The following is a 26,012-nucleotide window of genomic DNA, read 5'->3' on the forward strand; positions in this document are numbered from 1 at the left end:
GCTACTTGCAGTGATGTTTGCCTTGGGATAAAAAATGTCCTGCTCATGTAATTCTGTCAGCTGTCTTGAACAGCAGGAAGAACTGTTTCACATCTGCACGTGACAACACAGTTCTGTGAGGCGCAGTCTGGATAGCGTCTCCGCTCCCAAACCTACGTACAAGTCATGAGTTGAATCCATGTGACTTGGTTGTTTGTGAATGCCTAAGTGCTGATGATCTTCATCGGCCGATGTGGAGTCACATCTCCTTACTGGTTGCCTGAAGTCACTTGAAAAAGTTACGTTTGTTCTCTACAGCAAAATTTCCAGATTATTCAACTCATCAAACATACTAAAACGACGCTAAAAGTTTCCAACCTTTCGTTGGTGGGGGTTTGTCGGGATTTTAAAAATTCCAAGATATTCAATGCAAAGGTGCTGTGATCTGCAGAAATAGCACTTATCTGTAAAAATAATATCGAAATAATTCACGTAACGTTATTTAATTATTTTTATTAAAAAATCTGAATGGCATATTCTTATACATACAATTAATACAAACTGGGTAAATTCCTGAATCATTAATATGTCCAGTTTGTTTCTGCAGGCTAATGGCTGCACCGTAAATGAGGTGTTTTATAAGATAAGTGCATGGCAGACTCTAAAACAATATTTAGCGTATTGCATTGCACTTTTTTTTTGGCCGAATTTAAATAATTTTTGAACAGATCTCCCTAGGGAAAACTTTTCTCCAAAACGAGCCGAATTTCCAGCTGAACCGTTCAGCATTTTTTTTTTTTTTTTTAATTATCAAAAACACTACTGGACCATTTTCCAGTTGCAATCAGTTCACCAAGCTCCGCGATCACGCTTTCATTTGCCACTCATATTTTATACTCCCTTTACGTTTTCATAAACCTGACGAACATCCAACTTATGAAAAATTACCACAAAAAAAAAAAAAAAAAAAAATCTTTTTCTACCTCTGTTAAATGAAGTGTACATCAATCCTAAATGCCAGCCCGATTAAGCACCAGTTGACAGCGTCTCCGCTCTCCAGCCAAAATGCACTAGGTTCGAATCCATTGTAGGCATGTTGTGCAAGTGTCTTGACGTAGCAGATGATTTTCATCGTTCAATGTGATACAGTCAGTGCTTATTTAAAGCCTGAAATAGTTTGGAAAAAAAAAAAAGAAGAAGAAAAAAGTCGATGTTTGGTCTAGAGTAGGGCGTCTGGATTTCTTGTCCTTAGCTTATCCATTGCGATAGTTTTACAATTTTTCGTAAGGTAAGAATGTTATATAAAGTTAAATGGCCAGTAAACGAAAATGGGGATACGATTTTTAAAACATAGTTAAGGAGAGACATGCGCTTTCATTTGAGGAACGAATGCATTCGAATACCATTTTGCGGTTCATTTCTAAACAAATCATGTTACAGTAATGAATAGTAAAAAGCGTTAATTGGTATTTTTAGTATTAAATCAGTAATATTCTGGGATTTGTGAAACGTTTTCTAGAAAACGAAATTCAAACCTCCCGGAAACTCTCGCACCCCCATTTGATAAACATTACCAAGTACCATGGGGTTTAGGAAATGCCTTTATTTCTATTTAACAGTCTAGTAAATCATAAAGGGGAAAATATCAGAAATGGCCTAATCAGAAACCAGTATTAAGACGACCGTATTTTTTTTTTTTTTCAAGTGTTACAGAAGTAGAAGAATTCAGAAGCGACCAACGCCAGCTTTCTTAAAATTGTTCGCAAAACTTAGAGAATAAACATTACACCATAATTTGTTATTACAGATATCACTAGAAAGATATCTTAACAATAAATAATCTAAACGCCAATTATTAATAGCCTACGAATTAGTACTTGAAAGATTTAGTCAAGAGGCATCAACAATTAACTCTCGATTCTCCTAAGCGGGAATTTCAAATAAGCATGTGACACCAAGGCGAAACGAAGAACTGGAATTTGTTGTTGGCAATTAAGATATTACATGAATATTGTGATTCATCTGTTATTTTTTCCATTAAGGTAATTACCAGAGTATCTTTTTATATCCACGATTTTTATTTAGTATCACACAGATAACATCAACTTCAGGTAAAAATCTGGAAAACTTCATACACTGTTTAAAGAGACAAGAATTTATTTGCTGAATATATAAAACAAATGTGGTTAGTTATATCTTCTTTAGAGATATTCCTCAATCCTTGTTTGTCAAGTTCTTGAGTAAACACAGTTAAGCATCATATATAAACGTTTAAAGAAATCTGTACGATGTGTTTTGTTATCCACATGGAATTTCCACTCCCTCAAGTGGAAATTCCATGTGGAATTTCCACTTGAGGGAGTGGAAATTCCCACCGCGTAATCCTAGATGAGACGCAAAGCATCTCATCTAGGATTATATAAACTTACAGTGCCTATTCTACGTCGAACCCGATTGACTGAGTGAATTAAACACATCCATTCTAACCAACTATATGGGTTCGAATACCATGATGATTTGGATATAACATTAGACTGGATATAGTTTTCATCGGCCGGAGTAAGGCACAACCAACTTGCTTACTGGGAGCCTGAAATGGCTTAAAATGTTCCATGTTTGGCTTTAGAGCAGGATGAACGGATTATCTAACTTTTAGTATACCCAAGGTACTAAACTAAAGATGGGTTTATAACCTTCGTTGGTGAGATTCACATTAAGAAAAAGGTTATACTAATATTTCGAATTCAATAGGCAGCAGATATAAACATTTTTCCCTTGAGGAAATGAAGCTCTGAATTGTCTGCTTTGATAACAAAATTTATCGCTGTCATTACGAACGCAGACGCTTATATTACATGTTATATATATATATATATATATAAACTTAAAAACCTCTATTGTGAATTCCAATCCTGAAATGGCTTAAAATGTTCCATGTTTGGCTTTAGAGCAGGATGAACGGATTATCTAACTTTTAGTATACCCAAGGTACTAAACTGAAGATGGGTTTATAACCTTCGTTGGTGGGATTCACATTAAGAAAAAGGTTATACTAATATTTCGAATTCAATAGGCAGCAGATATAAACATTTTTCCCTTGAGGAGGAAATGAAGCTCTGAATTGTCTGCTTTGATAACAAAATTTATCGCTGTCATTACGAACGCAGACGCTTATATTACATGTTATATATATATATATATATATATATAAACTTAAAAACCTCTATTGTGAATTCCAATCAGGAACCCTAAAACCTCCTATGTCTTAAGAGACATTGATGTAACTAAATGCTTTCTACTAAATAAACGTTGTTAAAGTGAGATGATTTTTTTTAAAATAAATCACTATGCATGGAGAAGTGCAGCTTATTTCAGTAGCGACTCATTTTTTAATCATACACTAAGTACGTCTGAACGCTATTAATAAGAGTCATTTACCACATCCAACTGTAACTCCACGAGCAAGCTAGCATGTCTGTCAATGGTTGCGATAGCATCTCGCTGATAGCTATCTCCAGATTCCTGAAATCACGTCGCATCTGCAAAGTACACCTTATCTGTTACACAACTCCCATAAAATGAAGCCCAGTATGTCTGCTAATCGATGTGATTAAAGGTAGTAAACATATATCCTCAGCATCTGCATATCTATCAAGATTAGTTCACACTTTTTCAGTTCACAGTAACTATTTTACATTAAACGTGTTCATGGACTTTTGGTAAACATCTTACACAAGGCAGGCCATCTCCAATTGCTTTAGAATCTGTGTTCTAGATTGCTTCTATTAACTAGAAAGATATCTTTTAAGAATGAATAATCCAAGTGCCAACTATTAATAGTCATGCGTCAGAAAAGTGACCTTTTTTTAAATTTATTTTATTATTTTTTGTTTTGATAGAGAAATTCATAGAGGCTTAGCGACAGTAATTACGTACCAAGAACAGAGAAAGATAGCCAAACCAATTTCCTTTCGTATTTCCTTTTCAGAACACCATGAATATTGCCATTTACAATAGGAAAAGGGGGAAGGGGAGAAAGCGAAGCGATTAGACTATTACGAGAAGGTTCAAAGGTGGCAATAAACATTTCGACCGTACAGCACTTTTCCGTGTATCTGTCGGCTTGAGCATATAACTGATCAACTGTTACCAGCCAATCGTGTGACAATGGCCACAAGATTATTTCCTCTAATGAGAAGACAAAAAAAAAAAAAATCCCCGGGGTATTCTCATTGATAATGGGTGTGATCACACAAAAACTTGCTCTCCGAAATCGCCGACCTTATTGATCTCGGACACGCAAGGTTCGGGTACTTGGTCGACTATCTGGTTAAAGTCCTGACGCCATTTAGTCGCGGCATCTCCCACTCAACCGAGCATTTGCGGGAGGGAAGTGAATTTTCCTTAACGACATCATTAAGTCCTACTGTTATTATGAACTCTATGGCTTGTGTCTGCCACAACTAATGACCTTGATTGTTTTAATTAAGGACGGAGAAAGCGCACTGCATCCCAGACATTAATAAGTACAGCCGGTTGCTCGACCCTACAACTATAACCTACCGCCTACACAATTCATGCGTGCCTTTCAAACTCGCGCGACCTCCAGTCATGGGTGAACTCTGTTTTGTAAGACAGTCAGCTACTTAAGAAAGGGTCAGACGTCTAAGAACAAACTCCCAATGAAACAATACGTTACTTTCTGCTCCATCAAATTTGCTTTAACAACTTGGAAATATTGAATCCGTTCAATATTGTGGTTTAAAGTGACAAGGAACTGCCAAAGGAAATGAAAAGCATTTACACAAATATTCTAGGAAATCCGAATACGTTAACAGTCTTATTTAACATGGAGTGTCTTATTCATCTAAGGAAGACGAACTAGAATTAAATTACAGCCACTTGGACGACCTCGACGAACATTCAGCGATAGATAAGACGAATAAAACCTACGAGTGCGTATATACACTGGTAATAATGTGCTGTTTGCCTGATTGGTGGAGGAGTACTTGCGGCCACAAACCTTATCAACTAGCACTTCCTCCGTCTCTGCTGCTACTACGGCTCATTTCCTGTTACGTAATGGTATCTAGAAATTATGGAACTGTTGACTGTTTGGTTCTGCATTAAATAACATCAAGTTAAATGCAGTGATAAATTTTGGCGACGTGGATTTGTTCACAGAAACAACTTTCGGCCCAATGAAATTTAACGACCATTAAATATTCAAGTTCCTTAGTGGCATTAAAAATTGTTGCGATGTTATGCAAACACGAGTAGCAACAAAATACAAGATCTGCTTACTGCGTGTATTTATGACTAATACAATCAGAGTACTGCATCTATGTATGCAGTGAAGGCACCTTTAAAGGGGACGACGGGACTGGTGAAGATAATGAAGTGGGATAAACGACATGAAATAACCGATAATGGAAACACCGACAGGGAGATAATAAATCACAGCACTTTAATTAAAGGATGTAAAACCATTTTTAAAGAAATTAAATAAACTCCTTTAAAATATATCAAACTAAGTTTTGTAGTTATTGTTGTTGCAATAAACTTACGCTGTATCTACAGGTTCGAAATTTGACATAGCTGAGTGTTGCAGAGCGTAGACCTTGACTGGTCTACGCTCTGCAACAGGCTGGGGGAAGCAGTGGTATAAAATTCACCTTGGTATAGATGTTCGCTTGGCAACGGCTGATTTTCGCCGCCGCCCATTTTGAGATTGCATCGTGCTTAATGGAGGCCTGAAGACGTTTGAAAAAAAAGTACCATTTTTGATCACTATAACAGGATTATTTAACCCTCAACCCACCAAGGTGTTAAATATGCTATAAGTAATAACATTTCGTGGGTGGGAATGACATAAAAATGTAGACATAACAAATCAAAAAATTTCTTATGTATTATTAAACTTATATTTTTGCTAATGTCAAAATACATCAGTAATTATAAAACTATACTTCTGTAATATATTTAACTTATTTTCAAGCAAGTTTTATTCTTTTTTTTTATTTGTTATTTTATTTTTCGAGGAGATGCAATAGTTTTTGCTTGGGGCTATTTAACGAGCTCTAAATTCGATCATTTTTTTCACTTTGTGATTCACGCTAAATATTCAACAAAACGGCAACAATTTATAGTCTAAATTTTAGACAATTCTATTTCAATATAATATTTCAGTTAATATCTTATTCACGTTTCACATGCCGTTTATGGTCAACAGTTTTGCCGGTAAACATTCCGAACGTTATATCAAACTGGAATATCTGAACACGAGAGAAATGGGAACAGGTTTAAACAAAGTAATAGGCTTGTGAAACAAATTTATTGCAAACGAGAATAAAAACCTGCAGCGATTGTTAAAAACATAAATCTGTGCAATAACACTGTTGTATCACTTAAATCTTTTTTGCAATCAATGCACACTCAGCTGTATTACTCAGCGTGTCGATTTTATATGCGTCAAAACTATCTGATTTAAATCAAGATTCATTTGAAGATGTCAGAGAGCGATATATATATATATATATATATATATATATATATATATTCAGGAAAAAATGAACTAAGTAACCGCAGTTATCAACACCAATCTTGACTGAGGTTTCGAATTCCTGTGAAAAGTCCTGCACATTAATTTTCATGTGCGTATTAGAAAGAAACCTCCGAAAACATCGCCAGTTTTCGGAAAAAAAGCTTGAGCAGAAAAAACACACACTTGTAACTTTTAATAACAAGGTCCTTCCGTCTTTGTGACAGAGGGGAAAGAGAAAGGATATGAAGAAATTTCCCCCCCTTCCCCCAAACAAGTGACAGTTTAGGGGTGATTCCTTATGCATTAGGGGTCTTCCTTAATATTGTTTAAATGAGTGAACGGTGAAAAAGTGGACTTAAAAATCAAGTTTATATTATTAATGAATGCAAACATTGTTAATGGTCACGTTACTTAATTTGTTTCTTTCCCATTTGCTAACTTTACTATTGCATATTTCTAAATGAACTATTAATGACACGCTGTCAATAATAGTTCATTTAGGTGAAATGGAAAGGGCGGATTCCAGGAAGAAACGACTTTTCCGGCATTTCCACATGAAGTGATGGAAATTGTCGCTGCAATCACTTCCATCAATCCCACTCACTCCAATTTGTTCTATTTTGTCCATTTTTATATAATTATACACACACACTAACCTATTATTTCTGGTCAAAACTGTAGGACATAAAAACAAGAAAAAAAATTGCATAATAATACGGTATCCATGTTAAGAACTAAAAACATACACAGTCCCCTCACTGGGATTTAAAATGCAGGATAGAGTAACAAAATCTTACTATTCAAATTTATGAACATAAAAACATTTAATGAACTAAAATTTTTATTCCGATTCATTCTTAGGATTTTTAGTTTTGAATATATTCAATTAGGCTCACGTACACTTGATCGGACGACAGGCAAAAGTGCAATCAGAAAGCAAATCCAAACGAAATTAAAAATGCATTTCAGTAAGCTCGAGTTACTCACTTATGAAAGGACGAACTCTTGTTTTAATCGTTCATCCTTTTCCTTCTTAGGAACAACGCAAGATTTTAAGAAAATGATCGACTGTGATTTACATTAACTTCTCTAAGAGGCTTTCAAAATGGATTTATTATTTGTTTATTTTAGCATTTCGAAAAAAATAAGAAAACAAAACGCCAACAACAATAATAAATAAAATTTCAAGCGCAATGCGTTCTCTGTTTGGCTATTTTAGTTCTCCCGTTAAATATTTCCCGTCTACATTATTTACAACGCATGTGCCATTTCTTTAAGGTCTCTCGGCTGGTATCAGCCGCAGAAGCCTTAATTTTCCATTGATAAGAATTGCTGAATCTTGATTTGTGACTATTTATAGAAAGACATAGAAGCTATACAACTAAGATCTGGCGAGGACATCGGATGTTGCAAACATTTAAACACCGAATCCGATCAGATAGGTTCACACAACGGCTTGTTGATGGAGCAACATTGTGGTGCAACAGCCAGTTTCCTGACATCGAAGTACTGTTTCCTCCACGGATAAAATTTCTTAGCTGTTTCTCAAGGGACTAATTACGGTGACGTCATCGTCACTGAAACTTTTATCAACGGGAATAAATTCACCATGGGCAATACAGTTAAGTTTTTTTTTTTTTTTACTCAGAACGTCGTTCCTTTAAGATTTGGGAGAAAACTAGCTTATCGATATTTTCTGAATATTCACAGTTTTATCGAGAATAGTTTAAGTGCGTTTATTTAAAACTGACAAAAAGAAAATGCACGAGCCACCAAGGAATACCATTATGCCATTTTTTATTTTCGCCATTTAAGTCAGTTTAACATACAAAGCTTTATAATTGAATGAAACTAAATAGCTGTCATTGCTACGACGCTTATTTATTAAGTGTTGCTGGATGTACAGCTAACCAGTAAAATCTAGTCATTAATCATTCTATGAAGCTGAATTTCATTTTTGGTTGTCATGGTTACGAAATATCTTTCTTCAATCTAAATACGAAGTTGCCACTTTCAACTGTAGATGTCGTAACTAACGGAGCTTTACTAAAAGTGACACGTGGAAGAAATATAATATAAACCATTAGCGAGTGTGGCTGGCCAACAATGCATGTATTCCAGCGGCAGCTTCTCGAATACGTGACAAACCGTGCATCTGCTGATGTCAGCTATTTATCTCAGTAAGGAGAACATTAAATCCAGGCTTACATAAGCCCGTTCACGTGCTCAGGATGCTAGGATCAGTGAAAGATATCACGAAATCTTTACCATTATCCGGTAACAGCATAAATATTTGTTTCTATATCCCCTACAAGAAATTTCCTGCTATTTCAAATGGATATTTCGAGATGCGGCCTATCAAGGATAGTAGGAACAGATTTCAACCCAGACAGACTTCACACGTAATAAAATGGGCTACCCAATAGGGACAAAGAGTCATTCACTGTACGATCTGAAAACAATTTTAACTTTATTTAAAGATCGTGTGCTTTCAGCAAACACAATGTCCTCTATCCTAACAAGTTGGTGATGCAGAGCATAGCAGTCATCCAAGGAATTCTGGGAACCTAAATAAAGCTGCAGAGATCGATACTACGTGATCGGAATAGTCGTGTTCTAATTAGCAATGCAAAATGCCACAAAGTACCTTCGGGATAATTGATCGATGGGACAGATTATGCCAGCAACCGCCTACATCTCAGTGGACACCAACGTTTGTTACAATACTGAAGAGAGCCATAGAAACCGAAATGAAGAACCTTGTGAAATATGTTTGGACTGGAGTGTACAGTAATAGGAAGTTTCTCATGCGATTAAAATCACATTAGCCGATATCAGTGCTCTGCAGATTGCTGGCTAAACCAAAGCACGGGGGAAAGAGATGGGGAGGAAGAGACTAAGGTTACACTGTTTTGAAATACGCATCTTACCGATGATCATGACGGAAGTACGGTACTGGTGATGTTCCGGTTATGCGAAGCAAAATTAGTCGAACCTTCGTTACACATTTGTGACGTCACAAACATATCCCAATAATTAGCATCTTCCACAATCCCTCTAGTAGTGCACCTCAGGTGAGAATAACTGATCCGCGGACTGATGAGCTCTTCACCGTCTTGGAACATTAACGAAGTCTCGCTTTGCCATGCACGCTGAGCAGCATATCGGAGTAATTAAATAGTTGGTAATTAATGCAATGCACTAATTAAACGAATCATGAAGGGAGAAATAACGCACGGATATCACAACTAGCTATTAAAATAACTAGCATACAACTTTGGCAGGTTTGCAAATATTAAGCGTTTGAGAGAAAACAAGTTAACGAGATTGCTAGAAATATACTGAAATTAACGTATTTTCAATTTTCTATCCGTGCAGATTAGAAGCGATGTCAGATTAAGTGGAAAAGAGCTCCTCACCGAAGAAATGAAGGAAAGAGTTGTTGAAAACGAAGTCCTATCTAATTTTCCAAGTATAATATTAAAACATATCCTTGTGACATGAATTGCATAACTTTTTGACATCAGCTATTAACCAAATGTGATTGGTTTCCACCTGGTCTCTCTAAAGGAAGCAAAAAAAAAAAAAAAAAAAAAAGGGCTGTCAGGTTAATGAATCATATATAAAGTATTAATAAAAATGCCAAAAAATAGTTCCATTCGGGATCATGTTTTAATTAGTACGATACGAAGGGCGTCAACAACACTTTCATAAATTTGTTTAACTACATTTATGAGGAAAAAACCAAAAATAAACTCGAACTCTGTAAGAAACAGACCTTTTGTGAAACCTTTCAAGATTATAGGATCAACACAAAGGTACCTTTTGCATCTCCCAATTTCTCAATATACGAACTATTCCAATCACACTTCCTATATAACACAGCAAAGCTTTTGAAGTCGGAAAGAAACCAATGAAAGCCCAATTCATAGTTCCGAGAACGATGATCGTTGTGGGAGTGAGAAATTAAAACAAAGCAAACATTCCGAAGAATACACACTAGTTGAATATAAAGAATCCCATGCAAAGTAAGGAATATTTCTTTGACAGTCCTATAATTTAAAAAGAGCACATTTGGGAATATAGGCTCTAATGTGTTTATTTTCGTAAAGTACAGGAAGGGTTAATTTAACCAATTAATTGTGCACTAATATCACCACCCCTTCGACATCTAAGTCCTGCCATATATATATATATATATATATATATATATATATATATATGTCAAGGCTATTTAATTTAGCGCGTGCTCCAACTAAGCCCGGAGGACGTGGTCCACCAGCTGCCGCCTAACCAACACGTCTTCAACTGTACACGGAGCGGTCTAATTAGTAGCGATGATCGATATGAAGCAAACAGTCCACAGCACAAATGTGCTGGAAGAGGAGAACCCAGATACAAACACCGCTGAGGGAACTACGGAATGAATGGGTGGAACTTTTTTTCCCTCTCCAATATTGTATTCTATTATACCATTTATATACAAAACTTCAATTAAATCCTCGTGGTTCGAAAATCGAGTTCCCTGTGCCAAAGAATGTTCAGCAATGTTTAATATAATACGTTTATGTACATTTGTACTAAGGGGTATTTGTACAGAGCTCACAATAGCAAAAGACTTTATATAAACCGTCACTCTCAAAGGTCTGTAATTTCTTCTATTTCTTAACTGCTAGGCGGCGGCAATGTATGAACATATATTTTCTATATAAAAAAAAAAAAAAAAAAAAAAAAAAAAAAAAACGTGGAAAGAATAATGCTTATTTCGATTCTGTTAATAAATTGAGTTGAATTTTTCAAACCTTTTCTTGGCTGCCACTGTTGTAAATTACGGCCGAATCTTAAATGCATGTCTTCTGGCTGATTTGTGTGTTTAGCTGAATGAAAAACTTGGTTTCCGGAAGCAAAACCCTTCACCTCCGTAACGAGACCAGCTAACTCACCTTTAGTTGAAAAGCCCTTAACAAAGTTTTTCACGTCACAAATGGAATTCGAACCAATGTCTTTCCAACTAAAGAGCATCGATACTGACTTAACTACAGAAGCTTCCTTTTCTTGGCGTTTTTCTCTGCGCTCAATCGAAGTCCTTACAAATACTACAACTATCACAAACATGAACGTATTTCCGTATTATAAATGCCATTTACTGAGATGAATGTACCTGCGTTCCATGACGAACAGATATTCACTGAAAGAATCAAGCAGATTCGACAAGCAATCAGTAACAGTCTTTTGCTCAATGAAATAAACAAATATTACTATAATGAATTTAAAGTCAAAACATACAGTGTTGTTCGTGTGCACATTTAAGGAAATTTGTTGAAAAATATATTCTGTAATAAAATAAAACACTTGTGTCCTGTTAGACATTACGTAAGTTCGCCCCCCCCACCACCACCTAAAAAATAGGTCAACTCCTGAACCGTGTAGATTTTTCATAGTTTGTAAAGTATACTGTGCTTTTAATTATTTTCAAAGAAAAAATATGCACTTCTTTAGAAACTGTCATTAGAAAAAAAAAATTCTAATTCAATTTAGATTTTTTAAAGCATTTATTATTTCAAACTCAGCTACACCACCAACACTGCCGACTCTCCGAGCGAAATTAACTAATTTCGCTCGGAGAGTCAGCGCAGAAAAGCATTAAAAAAAAATAATAATAAATAAATTTAGTCTCCTCTTCCAGCGTTAAACACATTTCTAATAGTGAGGTTTTAACATGATACTGTATCATCATTATACCGCCAACGCAGATGCCCAAATGCAGGAACGTGATCAGCTGAGCGGGAAGTAACGGCAACATTGACAATTGCAATATTGTTTTCCTCAAACTAAGCATGCTCTAATTATGCAATAAGTGCAAGGTACATTTGGTTTATTAATAACATAATCAAGTATCAATAAGCTTGGTTAACTACAGATATTTCAAAAACCACAAGCGATGCCCTTTCTTTCCTTCCTTTGCTAATCTTCGATTCATAAGTCCTGAGGCCATGCAAATAACGAATGTTGATGTTGGGACAAACTCATAGTTCATCAATAAATCACGACTGTTAGAATTTCATAAGATTTCTTTTTTCACGAAGAAAAAAAAATTCATACATGTGCACGAAGAATTATATATTAGTTTACTTAACATAGTTGATACAAAAAAGCTATTTACCGATGCATTAGTTTTCGGTGACTGGCCGTTTAATAAATTTTTATTAGCCTGGATAAATATGTAGCTCTTCATATTATATCTGAGCCCCAATATTTGTCCTATTATTACTGCTACCAATAATAATGAGTTTACAGTACTGTGAAATTTCTTTAAACAAAATTTACAGCGACTTCTTGTCTCTTAAAATCATCTGAAAGAGTATTTTCAGACAGGATTGGTATATCTTTAACGAAAATGAGTGCAGAGAATAGTTAAAAACTGGGATAAAAGTTGTACTTAGAACAAAGGCTAGTCGAAAGGACATAGGAACATTTCCTAAACGGGATTCGAGCACATGTAATTTCTTTAGTTTGAATTAGGACTATGAGGCTGTTTTGGCTGGTTTACCAGTTTTTGCCGTGTAAAAAATCCTAACACACCAAGGTAAAAAGAGCGGATTACTCAAATGCAGCTGAAAAGCCCCTATAAAGATTCCTCTATTCGCAGATGCGAATTCGAATGCGAAGGGGGGATCAAGAAAAACAGACAAATCGTAAATGTTATTGCCATATTAAATTGTCGGGTATGTAATAGTGAAGTAAATATCAATTTTAAAATATTAAATCTAAATCTTTTGTAGTTATCTCGTTCATTTCTTAATAAAATAGGATGAAGAACATTTTTTTTTTTCCCTGCATGTTTAAGGCGTTTCGCTCCTGATTTCAAATCTGTAATTTTTCTTATTGATTTGCCGATGACATCAAAGTTTAATGATGATTACATATTTTTTTTTTTTTAATTTTCTTCAAGGGAAGAGGCTAAAAATATTATCTGTCCATTCTTGACAGATTCATCCCTACCCTAGAAGTTGGATGCATAGTTTTGAAAACATTGCAGTACTTAAAGAAGAAATATATTCTCAGGAGTTCAAAGATATCGATTTGAACCTTCAGAAAAGAATGTACTATCTAGAAAAGTGCAACTAATATCAAATGTCGCGAATTGGTCAATTTTCTCTCATTTGCATCATTCGATGGTTTCATAAGAAAAATAAAGACAGATTGATAGATAATCATCAGTGGAATTACATTTAATGTACAATAACAAAAGACTGGACTAGCAGTTTAAGGCGAAACCAATAAAAATAAATAAAATATTTAAACATTTGCAATTATTAACAGAAAATAGGAAATTCAATTTAGTATAATCGAATATAGCCAGGAGTATCTAAATAAAACCAGTCAAATCGAAAAACTGCTAGGATAACGAGTGTCATCTGCACTAAACAAAAAAAGGTGAATGTGATGTAACACATTATTTTATTTACTGGAGGACGAATTCTTTGAAAAGAGGACAAACTGGCAACATCAAATCGAGGAACACAAGAGGAACTAATGTCACGCACAAAACAACCGGAAAGCGGAAACCAAAAAGGTACAGTGTTAGAGAGGACGCCTTGAATCCGGAAGTGACGTCCTACATATGCAAACACACGGGATTTCCTGCACCTTCCAGTCAAGGTGGACTAGGTCAGAGGATGCGATCGTAACGGACCAGAAAATACGACTAAAGGTCACAAATTTAATTTTTCGTGGCCGCCTGACCGACACATATGGCATCGACTTAACCGGTCAGAGGGTTTTTTCACACACAGGTGGGCGACAGATTTAACAGCACCATAACAATGGAGGTCCACGACCTCTGCTGTCGGAGTTCCGTTGGTTGTTTGGCTTAACGCAGATATCGTGCACCGAACCTTAGAAATAGGCGTCAAGGTCGCTTTGAGTTAGGTTTCTACTCATGCGAAATTCCAACTGCACGCAAATACAGCTGATCGACTTATCGGAAAAGAGAGGATAAAGTTGGGAATTCACTTTAGAACATTGCCAATGTATTACGGTTTGCACTGTGCATTTTCAAATCTCAGTTAGGGTTATTTTTCAAGTCGCTCACGGGCTAGTTCTGATTTCCTCCAAGTAATGCGCCTAAATAATCAATCGCTCACTTCAGAATAAAAAAAAAATCTTTCCCGTTGCCATAAATATTCACTTCCAAACGTAGGTTATTGATTTCTGCCTATTGATTTCTCTCTTAAAGCAACACAGAAGTTCGCAATGAATTTGAACGTTGAAAAATTATGTCAGGAAGTAAAAGAATGAATTTTAACGGGTTGGAGTAATTTAAAAAAAAAAAAGAAAAAAAGTACATTATACGGACAGTTTTGGTGGGTCAATATTCTTCCCTGAATGGATGGGTTCACAATGTTTTGAAATGTTCAACTCAATCTGAACACTCGTTTAATTCCTTTTCAACTGGAATATATTCAAAATGGAATGTTCCAATTAATTAAACAAATTAAAAAAAAAACTGAGTTGCTGTTAGGAGAACAGCATTTTTATTTTAAAGAAAAATCTTGCACCACTTGTAAACAGATCAGCATATAAACGTCCACTATATAACAAATGAATTCACTTGACCAGTCAGGAAATTCCTTTTGACTTTTTATAATTCTCAAATAATTTAAACGAAAAAAAAAAAAAATCAAACAAACGAAATTAACAGCTTTGTATAAGAACGACGTTGCTTCCATAAGAGAAGTGAACTGACTTAGTTCGTCTTTAATCTCATCCAAATCCAATTACAAGTTGGGAATAAATTAATGTCTATTCTCTACTGTTTAAACAATGGACTTACCCGTCTCGTTTCCGTGAAGTCCAGGCCAGTTCCGTTAACAATACGAAACCCATTTAGCATTACAGTCACTGGACGGTTGTCTTGGCAAAATTTAGACTCTGGCTGAGAGCGCTCCTCAGCAATCCCATTGTTATGTCTTAAGGCTGGAGAATGAATCTTTCGATCCATAAGTACACACTTCTCCAAAATGAATGCTTTGGGGACAGATGCAGCTACCTTCTTTGATTCAAGTCGATCTTTAATACTGATATCAGGGGGCTCTTCTGAGGTACCCCTGCTGGTCCCCGAAGACGAATTTTCGTCCCTTTCTTCAATGTCCGACATCCAAATGTTACATCCATTTGTTTTAAGTATCCCTTTCTCCGGAGAGCCACCTGGGTTGTTTCGGCTGGGAGACCAAGATGGAGAAGCGTCTACAGAAGCCTTTCTAGAACTAGCAGGAGAACCGGAGCTGCTGGGAGTATCGTGAAAAACTTTGCAGTCGTTGGTACTCGTTTCGAAACCTCTGCTCTTGTTAGAGTTTTGAGCGCGCTCACCGTTGCTCCTATCAACATATTCAGCCTGAGAGCTGCAATTCTTCGCTTTGTTAGACAATGCTTCCAACTTACGAATCGATTCTTCCAAGATATCTCCACCGAAAGACAATAAAGATAATTCGTTAGCTTCTCCGGGGGATGTTGTGAAGTCTTCTTCAGTAGATTTATCGCCATGATCCGACAAGTTAGCACCTTCCAACGATATCGACCTCGTTGGGCGAGGTCGACAAGGTGGTCTTGAATTGCGGTTTATCTTTGTACATCTTGACTGTTTGCGATGATCTGGGATTGCCTTACTTCCCTTTGGATGATGGATTTCACGCCTGGTTTCTTGAGTGTTATCGTGAACACTCTCCTGTTGTTCCATCGAGTGACTACGCCTTTGATCAACATTGCAATTTAATTTTGCTGAACCCGATTCTTCCATGCTACGACTAAATGGTCTTGTACTTCGAGTGTCCATTCTGTGCTCACCTGAATAAGCACCTCTGGTCCACTGAATGTTTCCCCTAGGTCCAGATGAAGGAATTCTACTTCTTTCACTTATTCTAGAATCTCCATTCTGAAGTGGTGTGTTAAGATGACCATCGGTAAGCAACCTATTCTCTAATTTTTGACTGGTTACAACAGCCTGACCACCAACTGCATTATCTTCTTTCTTATTCTCTGATCCACGAGGCACACTAAGTTTACCGTTCAGACTGGATCTCGATCCTCCTAAACTTGAGCGAGAACTGGCTAGTGATGATCTGGAAGAACAATTGACTTTTGCTTCAGAGAGATTTGGCTTGAGATTTAAAGATAATCGCCTACTAGAATTCGAATTCCACGTACTCCATCGACATTGCATATCAGGACGTTCACATGCATTCTGCAGCAACGAAGGAGTGGCTGGCAAACTTTTCCTGGCTTCTCTCATTGCCTGTCTTCTGTGAGCTGCACTCCCAGTCCTTATCTGAGGTTTCGCTCCCAATTTATTTCCAGTAGGTGTTTTATCAAATCTTTGTTGCCCTCCCGAACTTCGAACAACTGGAATATTAGCAGGCCTCACTCGACTCTTTTCTGAAAGAGATGCGGCTTTTCGGAAAGGTACCAAAGGAGCACTAGAAGCACGAGGATATTCTGTCCAAGCAGTAGTAACACACGAAGATACAAGATCACTATTGTTGGCCACAGGACTGTCTTTGGAATCTGAACATCCGTTTTCAGTATGATCTCCATGGGGTTCGGAATTCCCCTTCACGGACGGCTCATTGGAAGGTTGGGATTTTAAAGAGGACTGATTCTTAAAATGAATCCTTGGTCTAGGAATGCCAGAAGGATAACTTTTCTGTCTCTCAAAACGCGGTTTTTGAACGGCTCCATACGGAGATTCTGGTGGTGGTGTTTTAGCATTTTTCTGGACCTTGGAATTACTACTAGATGATGGACACGTACCTGGGCTCTTTCGATCATTGGAGGATGGCCTTGTACTAACATTAGCAGACCTAGATAATCCTTTTGCAACATCACTAATTGGACTAGGAGTTTTCATAATTAGTTTCTGTCCGCTCATCGATTCGCCATTCGCTTTTTTATCAAGAGAAAATCCCGAGCGTGTGTGGGGAACCGACATCCCATTAAAACCTTTCTGAATAAGAGGAGCAGATCCACTTCTCCCTCTATTTCGCGTACTGCAACCACCCGCAGAAGTTCGACTATCGTTTGCTACAACACTAGTATCAGAAAGAATAGAGTTCGAACCTTTAACATGATTCAAGACAGGCCCATTAGAGTGAGGTGCACTCACCTGACGGTTCTCACCATAGGGAGGCGAAACGCAGCGATTCACACCCTTAGTTACCTTACTCCGGTCAGCCATCTTGCTGTCCTGACTACGGTCGAGGGCTTCACCGTTCTGACGGCTGGAGGAAGGGGGCATCACTTGTTCAGTGTCCGCACATCCCGATGCACTATCGCTGTTCTCCGGCGTGCTTGCGACTAGTAAATCCACGGAAGTGTTTACAACGAGCAACGCGACCTCCTCGTTGGCACTGCTTTCATACTGTTGATAAGGGCTAGAATCACATCGGCCGTATGGTTCGTCTTGGAATTCGACTTTACAATCATAGGGTTTTGTAGCAGGCGAAGTGAACTCACTACTGGAAAGCAGGGAATGGTCTGAACTCTCTCCGATGCGAATATCCACGGTAGGATCCTCGTGTCTACAACACTCTACGTCACTAATTTCATCGGAAACGTAACCATCTTTTCCCTCGCCATTCCTCTCCAAATCACTACAATGCGGGGTCTCTGCGGTCCTTTCCGATGCCCGATTGTCTACGACATGAAGGGAGTACGTACTCCGTGTGTGTCGATTGAAGTCTAGTTCATCTGTTGGGGTGGGGTCACCGTTCAGCAAATCATAATTTCCGCCGTCTACACCATCAGCTGGACCTCCATTAAATATCTGTTCACCAGAAACCCTGTTGTCGGAGTGAGAGCGACCGTCATAGATACAACTTCCCCCTTCAGCCGTCACCGCGTTCCAACAAATGCCAGGTGACTTCTCCTCGGATAAAGGCTGCTTGGTACAGTCGACATAACCGCCGATTGTTTCCGGCGAGGATCTGCGCGACTCTCTCTGCTCAGTATGCGAGACACGGTCACTAGCACTGTGAGTGGAGCCATCTGGCGGGTTGGAACGGGGACTATGCTTCTGACATTCGCAATGATACGAGCTATGGTTATCTTCTATCCGCTGCTGCGGCTTCTGCCGGTATGTACACGGAAGGTCATGGGAACCTCCATCCTCGATGTTGCAGGGGTGAGTGGCACTACAAAGTGAGCTGTCATCAACGCACACTGTGTCTCCTTTTTCCGGAGTTTTTTCGACGAACACGGGAGTTGTGGCACGAGGTCGATAAGTCCCGAAAACGAGATGTTCGATATTGGTATAGGCTGGATCCCTCTTTAAGTTGAGGCTTTTCTTGCTATGGCCAGGCTTTTTCCTGCTCTTGATCCCTTCGGCCAGCCTCATCAACCTGCTCCGGTTTTTGGCTATACTGAGCAGGGTAGCTGTGTCCAAACTGTTCGCCATGTCTTCTTAGTCCCAAAATGCTACATTCTATAAAAAAATGAATAAATAAATATGCATATTAGAACTGATGAAATGATAATAAACCAGCCAAAGATTTTTATTTATTAATTGTAACAGACAAATTTTAACATTCACAAGGTAAAAAAAAAAAGTTTTAGTCAGGTATACTATCAACGCATGACATTGAGTTGCATCCTCATTACACCCAGAATGAGAAATCATTAGGTAAAAATAAAAAGGGAAGTTCTTATGCAATCCCTGTTCAAATGCTTACTGACACCTCATTAACGAGTGCATAAGTAACGCGAGGGAAGCAGACTGCTTGCTAATTAAATTTTTAATATTACTCCTGCACAAGAAAGGATGCAGAATGTTGCAATATGTGCCTATTCACAAAAGCAGCCTACTTTAGTAACTTAGAATTAGATGTTATTTTATCTTATTTTATTACATCACTTCGTATTTAAAAATAAATCAGCAAGGCATCAGCAACTCAAGAAACCCGCATTTATAAGTACAATAATGGAATTAAATTTATAATGATAGGATTAAATTTTCAATTGAATGTTGAGAGCAAACATTAACTAACCTTATCAGCGTGATACTGAGATGCTGGGGGGGGGGGAAGTAATCTATATATAAATTACTACTTTAAAATGAGTAAAATAAGTGTTTTAAAATAAATGAGATCCGTCTCTCTCTCTCTCTCTCTCTCTGCAATGACTTGAGCTTCGAGAATCCTGCATTTCTTTGATAAGGTGAGCGCTCCAAGTAAGTCGCAGAGATTTGAAGTATAATCCTGGAGATCTCTTCTTGTGTAACAGACAAATATTCGAGTAGGGCATCGATAACAAGAGTTAGGTTATTCATAATTGTATCTGGCCTATACAAGCTTTTGTTATTATTCAACTATCGTAATAAAGCAACCCCTCATTTTTACGAAATCAATATTTATTAGTTAATTTCTTTTTGTATCAGGCTAATCTTAGCTTGAAATAAACCACAAACAAACGCACTGAATTGACATGTACTACTCCACGCAAATCACCTCACTATATAAACAAACCTCATCCACCAATCATGTTTTCCCAAACATTACGCAATCTGTCAATATTGGTAGAGAGGGGGAGGAGGACTTATTTGCAATCCAAGACTATCAGATGGCTGAATGTAGGGCAAATCGTGTTGACTTGTTTGAAGATTCCTAAGATTCGTGGTACTGTCTAGGTTCTCTATTGTACTATGAGATCGAGATCTATCGATGATAAAAATAAAATAACTTTGAAAAAAATATGCTATATAAAGATTTTAATAGCCGCAAATCAAATTATGCAGGTCTATTCGGTGAATATCTTGGAAAAGTAACATCTCAGAGGGGAGTATTTCCCTCAGACTAATACGTCTCCTCCATGGCAGCGCTTCCCAAACTGTGGGCCGCAGCCCCATTGGGCGCCGTTAGTTTTTTTTTAGGGGGCCGTGAAATAATGAAAACAAATTTTAAATGTTTTAAGACTTAAGTATACCATGTCAAATGTGTATGCAAGATGCTAAAAATGTAATATTTGCAATCAATATTTATTAGTTGTATGTATTGTATTGAATATAAATACAATAAATATTATAATAATATATGTCTGCATTACGTTTTTTTTTTCCCGATGGGGACCGTGAAATATTAATTTTTCCATGGGGGCCTTTACATCCATATGTTTGGGAAGCACTGCTCTATGGGATGCAATTGAAGCGTTCAAATATGAGGAATGAACGCTTTCATTCATCCTCTCATCAGAAATCATTCTTGGAATTACGATGCGTAGAAGGAGGGAGTGTTAAGATTTCTTTGGAGAACAGAAATATTAAATAGGCTACGCCCTTCACCAGTGAAAGTCAATCAAATTATTTCGAAGGTAATGCCGCCTCGTGTGAAATCTGAAGATGAGAGAGTACCGTATGGAATAAAAACATACTAGAATTTTCTGCAGGGCAATCGTTGAAAGTTTTTTCTGACTGATATTAAAACAGTAAATGCCGTCGCTTGATATTTTCGGGCTCGTAACTCTCACATAAATAGCTTGGCGATTGTTCCTTCTGCTTGAAGCTTATAGGCTTTGTATCACACATCGAAATATTCCGTCTTACCACGTAATGCCGTTTTCTGTCATTTCACCGAAGTAAAAATGTTATAATTGCAGTTTAGCGTATTCATGATCTATAAAAAACCCTATTTAACACGTCAGATATTATCACTTAAGTTTCTCGTTTTGGATTTCGTACTGCCTATGTTTCGAAATCAAACGCGAAGATCATTTATAAACAGTGGTGTGTTGGTAAATTTTTAACAACCGGCTTGCTTTATGAAAAATTTGATTCTTCACAAAGTTCTATTGTATCTTCAGATGTCTTTGTTTCTGCTTCTTTAAGTTTTGTCCTTTTAATGTTTAAGAAGTTGCGTTCTATTTCATTTTTTTCAACTAACGGCTATCCGCTTTTTCGACCGCAAAACTCTAACCCTGATTAAAATTATTTTAATTATAAAAAAAAAAAAAATAAAAGTTTATTATACAATTTCAAAATATTTACGAGAAAAAGTATATACCATCATTCATCATCTATCCTTTCATAAAGAATTTTAATAACCGGCTCGCCCGACTTAAAAACATTAACAACCGGCTCGCACGAGCCGGTGCGAACCGGTCCCAAAACATCACTGTTTATAAATCACTGAGCTCTTTATTCTATCTTCACATCATGGATTCCGAAAATTTGGATTTTTTTTTTTTTTGGGGGGGGGGGGGGGTATGTATGTATCGTTGATTAGGAAGTTACTAAAAACAAAAAAATAAAAAATAAAATATAAATAAAGACAAATGTTTAAAACTTATTAAAACACAAGATAAATTTAAAACTTCACCTTTAACCTTTAAATGCATTCATTAAAGATGTTCATTAAATATTCATATTTATCAAATATTACATTATTAAATTATTTAAATAGCAAATATGAGATGGCGCATATTTCCCGTTTATTTACATCCGTTATATATCCGCAGATGACGTCGAATTATTTTGGCTAAATAAGCTTAACTTAATTAGACAGTATATGACTTGCACTGTATGGTATCATACCTCCGCATCTTTTAGAAGCTCGAGGTAACATTAAAACGATGTTCGATTCTAAGCTTATGAAAACCTTGGCTTACCCATGGCACTAGTGTGTGTGTGTACATTTTCAACCTTCCCCTGGACGAGGGGAGGATTTGAAATATCCTGAAAAACATGCATGTGTAGTATTTGATGATGCTCAGTTTAACAGCCGCATATTTCATATGCGACCTGAGAACTTGTGCATCCTGAGTATAACTGTGACAATTTTGTTGCAGTACACTAGATTCTATTTTAATATTTTATTTTGCATTATATAATGAAGTCGATTAAATCGTAAGTCTTTAACTTACCAGAACATTTTGTAAGTTAAAGACTAAGCATTCGCATACAAAGATACCGAAAATCGTTGTGTTTATACCATATTTTTTAGTGAAACAGTAACTAACGAAAGCGTGAAAGAAAATAAAACAATGAATAAAACTAATCAAATAATTCATATTGCACAACCAAAAAATCGACGTACAAAAACCCATTAGTTTTTTTCCGTCGTCATTTGTTTAGATATAATAAATCAGGAGAAGATTAGATAAAATATTTCCATATTAGCCATAAAGATTCATTATAAAGGAGTTTTCTACCCTTGGATTAAAATTCATAAGGAAGTTTCTGTGTTAGATATTAATAAATTTAAATTGTATTCAAATTTATTAACATCAATGCTAAATTAGTAATATTCAATATATATATAAAATATTCGAAATATCTGATGCTCTTAAAACTTCTTGTTTGGTGATTACTAAATATATTTAGCAGAAATATCACAACGACTGCATTTCTAAATTACGACAGAGCAAATCAAAATAATCTTTAATATTAACTGAAGTAGTAAATTTGGAATTTTGCAGCAAACGGCAGCTACATTTTTATTTGGAGAAGTCGTCACTTCGAGTGTAGTTCTCTAAATGCAGCGGTTTCAGACGTAAGACTAAAGTTGCCTGCTGCTTTCTACGCGCTTCGTGTAACAACAGAGAGTTGATTCTCTGACGGCTTTCCTGGTCACAGAATGAAAGCGAGTTTGCCCAAAGCACCCCCCCTCCCCATTCACCACGTTGATGAAAAAAAAAAATATTAGCTCTGCTCAAAAGGTCTGTCATATGTTTAGTTCTTGGTCCTCCTCATTCCACGCGTCACTAGTAAATTGTAAAAACTTACACGATATTTATTCAGAATGTGAAAAAATATAAATACTGATAAAAACAATTATTAAGATGAAATATTTTAAACATTTAAAAACAAATGGCATGACTTATTTTTCCGTGAAAGTAAATATTCGTAGTTTTCTTAAGACGTTGCTAACTGTTCTTTCAATAAATATTAAGAAAATTAAATACAGTACACTAAGGATATGCGTTTAAATCAGGTAATATTTCTGATAATTCTAAACTCTAATTTAAATTAAAACTCGAAACATAAAAAGATACGAAAATATGGATTTGTATCTGATTTTTTGCTGCACAAACTGTTAACGCAATTAATGGCTACACTGGAAATTAATATGAATTTGATTACAAATAAAAGCAAATATCAAATTTGATTTAGATTTGTGTGTGCATTTAAGTTGTAATTTGAATTATACGTAAACGCTGTAGATGATTAACGAACGTCACAAACTAAACCGAATAACGTGACTAGGGAATACCAGATGGAGCTGAGTCACTCATATATGGATTTAAACCCGACATAAAACTTCACGCTACTGATGACCGATACGTTTGCAAGAGCATCACGACAACTTTCGTTCGATAACACTAGGATAAGGGTAAAAACCAAATGCTAAAGTAAACATCTTTACTTCTGCAAGGCAGTAGCCCTGCTGATTGCTTTTTGGAGCGTGCATGTCGATCACTAGTTGTAAGTTGCACGATAATACCGAACTTATTGTGCCAATAAGTAAAACAGAGTTCAGTGAAGGGAAGTGGAGAGGGAACTTGGAAAAGGCGTAGAAAGAATGACTAAGGTGCACGATAGTACATCACTATATCCTAAGTAATGCATGTTTAAGCAAAAATAAATAAATAAATCATTCAGTAATAATGCGAATGTCCAAGAAAGAAACTATTCCTGGTTATTAATAACTGAAATCACGAAATGAGGCATTGCACTACAGCGCCGTCACCCATCTATAATGTATGAATCCTTATTGTAGTTAGTTGCACATCTTTTCTCTTTCCTCCCACCCACATCAACTAGACATTAAGCTTATCACGTATCTGATGAGATAAGCCTTCTATCTGCCATAAACTTCAAAGGTTGACAATTTCAAACGATATATCCTGTCTGCTGACTATATTAAAATATGAAATTATATATATATTTAAATAGATAGTATGAAAATAATATAAATATACTATATTTATTATTTAATGTATACATCTTGTACATGGTATCTCCATTACGTTAAGTCCTATAACAAGTGTGCGTTATTGCCATAGGAACTGGTTACTATGGTAACAACACTGAACACTAGAAGGAAGGATTTCCTTACGAAGGCTGGATAAAAGCTGCGTTAATCGAAAAGCAGTTTTGACGACTGAATTTTATGTATTTCACATACAAGCACGAGGATTAAGGGATTTTTATTTATTTTCTTAATATTCTGAAGATGCACTTAATTTGATGGTTATGGAAACAGGGAGGGGAACCTAACTAATTCAAGCGAGTATAATAAGGCTGCACAAAAGTTCTTAACTTTTCATAAGTAATTTGAATTGCATCATAAGGAAAAAATAAAAATTGTCAAGAAATTCATGTTGTATAGGAACAGCTTATATACCTGAATGCAAATATACAGAATGCAGGTTTTGAATGATCAGAAAGTTCAAAAATCTTGTCGCTGACATCTAGCCTACTCCAAATAATTCAGAAGATCAAACACGAAATCAAATATTATTATATCACACCTCCAGGGAGTCCAAAGACTCATCGAGGGAGGGCATCAATTCTACAACTCTTTGTCTCACTACTCCACCAACCTTCATCATCTAACACCAACGCCATCTACCGCCGATTACCACCACTATTGCTTTGACAGACAATCACAAATATCCATGCTCACAGCACGATTCGAACCCGCAGCCTTTTGTCTGGAGAGCGGATACGCTAACCACTCAGCCAACCAGACCGGCGAGAGATATGCGCGCGACACTGTTAATGCAAAGCAGTGTGGTCAACTGCCGAACTAAAAATATCTCAAACATTAGTCGTGCCACTTTCCTGGAAGGAAATTTAATGCGCCAGAGATGTAGCGACAGTTCTTACATCATCATGAACTCGGGAAGAAATTTTCAGAGCGAGTGACGTCCATTCTCCACACTCGATCAAGCACGGCTAACTGAGCGACAAGATTCTGTTTACAGAAATGACTGATGTTTTACTTGGCCACCAGAAACTGAAAAGGGAGAAAGTAAAATATTATTTTAAACTACAATGGCATATAAGTGGTTCTCATGGACAGAATGTCACTGCATGCTGTAATCGAAACAAAACGATATTCTCTCCGTAACTAACATATAAAGAGGTGTCTCAGCCATTCATACAGGCAAGAATAGTCAGTTTCTTAAGAATAGAAACAGAGATTAAATCCTGGGGGCATTCTGTATTTAATGTCTTCCTGGTGTGCTAAAAACGCAAAGCAAATAAGATGAGTTGACTTGTAAATAAAACAAGCGTATTATGGTTACTGCCAGCAATGTCTAAATAAAGTTGCCAGAGAGTACAGTCTAGTCTAGTATAATTATGTTACTGACTTGTCCCAAAGTATCCTAAATACTCCTATTTCGGGATGGTTTTTGCTCCTCCTAGATCGTCAAATGTGATATAAATAGAAATCAACCCCACCCAGTTGTTTAGCTATCATTGGCGAATGTTCCCATT

At 36.6% G+C, this 26,012-nt stretch overlaps 1 protein-coding gene across 4 annotated transcripts in view; it reads right to left on the reverse strand.

Moving 5' to 3' along the window:
• RhoGEF3 (Rho guanine nucleotide exchange factor 3) overlaps positions 1 to 26,012 on the reverse strand; it is a 424,099-nt gene that overhangs the window by 202,939 nt on the left and 195,148 nt on the right. For all 4 annotated transcript variants that reach the window (XM_090411467.1, XM_090411468.1, XM_090411469.1 and 1 more), the window contains one exon: positions 15,360 to 19,001. In XM_090411467.1, coding sequence (XP_090267593.1) covers positions 15,360 to 18,974 — 3,615 coding nt within the window. In that variant the 5' untranslated portion in view covers positions 18,975 to 19,001. The remainder of the gene's footprint in view (positions 1 to 15,359; positions 19,002 to 26,012) is intronic.

The sequence above is a fragment of the Typopeltis vanoorti genome, chromosome 21 (assembly GCF_054136105.1).
Source record: "Typopeltis vanoorti isolate ZY-2024b chromosome 21, IOZ_Tvanoo_1.0, whole genome shotgun sequence".
NCBI lineage: Eukaryota > Metazoa > Arthropoda > Arachnida > Uropygi > Thelyphonidae > Typopeltis > Typopeltis vanoorti.